Raw genomic sequence first — 2,471 nt, 5'->3', positions numbered from 1 at the left:
GTCTTTCCATTCCCATCCCATCCCAAAGCTAGGTTATGATAAGGAAGACAATATAATCTTTTACTTTATCTCCCTATTGTTTTAAATTTTTTTTAACATTTTCTATTGAAATCAAGCTATCAATACTTGAATATCCTTCCCAAGAATCTTCTCAAATTAATCTTGACTTTCCATTATAAACATCCCAAGAAATAAAGGCCACTATCACTAACTTGCATTTCAACAAAAAAATTCCAGACCCTAGATGCCTTAAGAGGTTTTTTAAGATATTAAATTTGAATAGGAGAAACACTCCAACATGACAATGTGACTTCCAGAAACACATAACAATTAATATTATTTATATATTCACTCCCTATTTTTATTCTCTTAAAGAAAAACTATATGGCAGTCATTACACATATAGGCGGCCCACGTACACGGCCGACATTGCTGGGATGGTTATATGTCTATATTAATAGTTTTTCTCTCAACTTGAATCCAATGTCATGGTGGCCCTTCAGTGGTGAGTTTCCAAGATGGAAGAGCAGAAAGGGGAAACTTTCTAGGTAAGCTCAACCCAAACACTTCATCCAAGTCTACTTCACCCTCTACACTCCAATCAAAGCAATGTATGAGTTGAGCAACAACCAAGCTAACAACGGAAAGCCCCATGAACATCCCGGGGCATCCCCTCCTCCCTGTTCCGAAAGCCAACAATTCAAAGTGGTGGCCTTTCAGATCTATGCTTGAGCCAATAAATCTCTTCGGCTTGAATTCTAAAGCATCTTCCCAAACACTTTCATCTCTTCCGATTGCCCAAATGTTCACAAACAGCCTTGTTTTTGGTGGAATGTAATATCCTCCCACAGTGCAAGCCTCAGTGGACTCGTGTGGCACCAGCAAGGGCCCTGCTGGATGTAATCGAAGTGTTTCCTTGACCACACATCGCAAGTAGTCTAAGTTTGCAATATCACTCTCATTTACCATGCGATCTCTCCCAACCTTTAGTTCAATCTCTTGCTGCGCCCTTGCCATTAACTTAGGGTTTCTCAGCAGCTCAGTCATCGCCCATTCTATAGTTGCTGCAGATGTGTCTACTCCACCAGCTAACATATCCTGTCAAAGCATTGAACTCGTTGGTTAGTGAGATCTTGCCAGAAATTCGTAATTTCACAATCTGATGAGACAAAAGACCAAACCCTAACATTTAACTAGCAATATTAGTTTCAGGGCATGGCAACTGAACCAACCAAGATGAGTCCTTTGATGTGAAGGCGAGTGACTTTTATCTCGGAACTTTCGTTCTCAGCCATGTCCAGCAGCACGTCCACAATGTCCGGATTCTCAGACTTCTTCGTCCTCCTCTGCTCAATGTGCTCGTCGATCAGCTTCTCCACAAACGCATCGAATTCTTTATGAGATCTCTTCATGTGGCGGCGGTGGCCTCCCAAATCTAGAAAGTCAATAGAGGGAATGAAATCTCCCACAACAATTACTCCCGCCAGATGCATAAGCTCAGATACCATCTTTGCAAACCACGCTCCTTCAACCGGTTCATTGTCGGAGTAACTTCTTCCTGCAAACATTCGGCAGATGATGTTGAGTGTGAGGGAGGAGATGGGCTTCCGCAGGTCGACTGAACGCGTGCCTTTCTCGCTCTCTTTCCTCAGATATTTCACCATGGCTGTCGCTTCTTCTTCTCTTACCCACCTGAATGACTCCGTTCTCTTGGCCGACAGTAATTCCATTGTGCACAGCTTTCTCATCTGCCGCCATAACTCTCCATAGGGTGCCATCACCATGTCTCTGCGCTCGTAGGCCATGTACTTGGCCGCCGATGAAGGTGGCCTGTTGGCGAAGATCAGATCATGGGTTTTAAAAATTTCTTTGGCTATGGCAGGAGAAGAGGCCACAATCGTGGGTACCGAGCCCAAGCGCAGGAACATGATGGGTCCATACTTTTTTGCAAGCTCAGCCATGGACTGGTGAGGAAGGCTTCCCAAGAGATGGAGATTGCCTACCAGTGGCCATGGCCGTGGCCCTGGTGGCAATCTCAACTGTCGCTTGTCGCTCTTGCTCTTCTTTTTTGTCAGAAATCTGTATATAATCCAGAGGAAGGTGAGTGAAAAACCCAACTGTACTGCAGGGGAATCGAGCCATGCCATATTTGGGTATCCCAGTTTGCGAGTTCTTGGTTTGAATTCATTCCATATTTAATACACCTTACTGAGGGGCGACCCTTACTGAGCACGTTCGCGGACTGAATGCTGCTCGAAATGATTTGTTTGACCTTCTCAGTAATAGGCACGTTCTAAGACTGAATGCTGCACGAAAAGATTACACGTTTCTTGGAATAGATGCTGCTCCACAAGACTGCACGTTCTTGGACTAAATCCAGCAGACAAGATTGACTTTTCCATTTTAAAGTCTTAAAGGTTTAATCGCATTTGAAATCACGGGATCTCTTTATGAAAATTTGCCGTTCTCTC

General features: G+C 43.9%; 1 protein-coding gene across 1 annotated transcript; it reads right to left on the bottom strand.

The window, feature by feature from the left end:
• Nucleotides 1-316: 316 nt before the first annotated feature.
• On the bottom strand, nt 317-2,190 carry LOC131053100 (cytochrome P450 71AU50). The gene is made up of 2 exons (XM_057987709.2): nt 1,233-2,190; nt 317-1,098 (listed from the first exon to the last, which is right to left on the bottom strand). Exons 1-2 carry the CDS (start codon nt 2,145-2,147, stop codon nt 487-489), a joined length of 1,527 nt encoding a protein of 508 aa, XP_057843692.1. The 5' UTR covers nt 2,148-2,190; the 3' UTR covers nt 317-486.
• Between the last annotated feature and the right edge of the window lie 281 nt (nt 2,191-2,471).

The sequence above is a fragment of the Cryptomeria japonica genome, chromosome 9 (genome assembly GCF_030272615.1).
Source record: "Cryptomeria japonica chromosome 9, Sugi_1.0, whole genome shotgun sequence".
NCBI lineage: Eukaryota > Viridiplantae > Streptophyta > Pinopsida > Cupressales > Cupressaceae > Cryptomeria > Cryptomeria japonica.
This window is presented reverse-complemented; position numbering and strand designations above follow the sequence as displayed.

Excerpts from the sequence above, each read along its gene's own strand:
- LOC131053100 (XM_057987709.2), bottom strand. The coding sequence starts at position 2,147 with ATGGCATGGCTCGATTCCCCTGCAGTACAGTTGGGTTTTTCACTCACC. Across the intron at positions 1,099-1,232 it reads ACATCAAAGGACTCATCTTG|GATATGTTAGCTGGTGGAGT; the intron begins GTTGGTTCAGTT and ends ATGCTTTGACAG.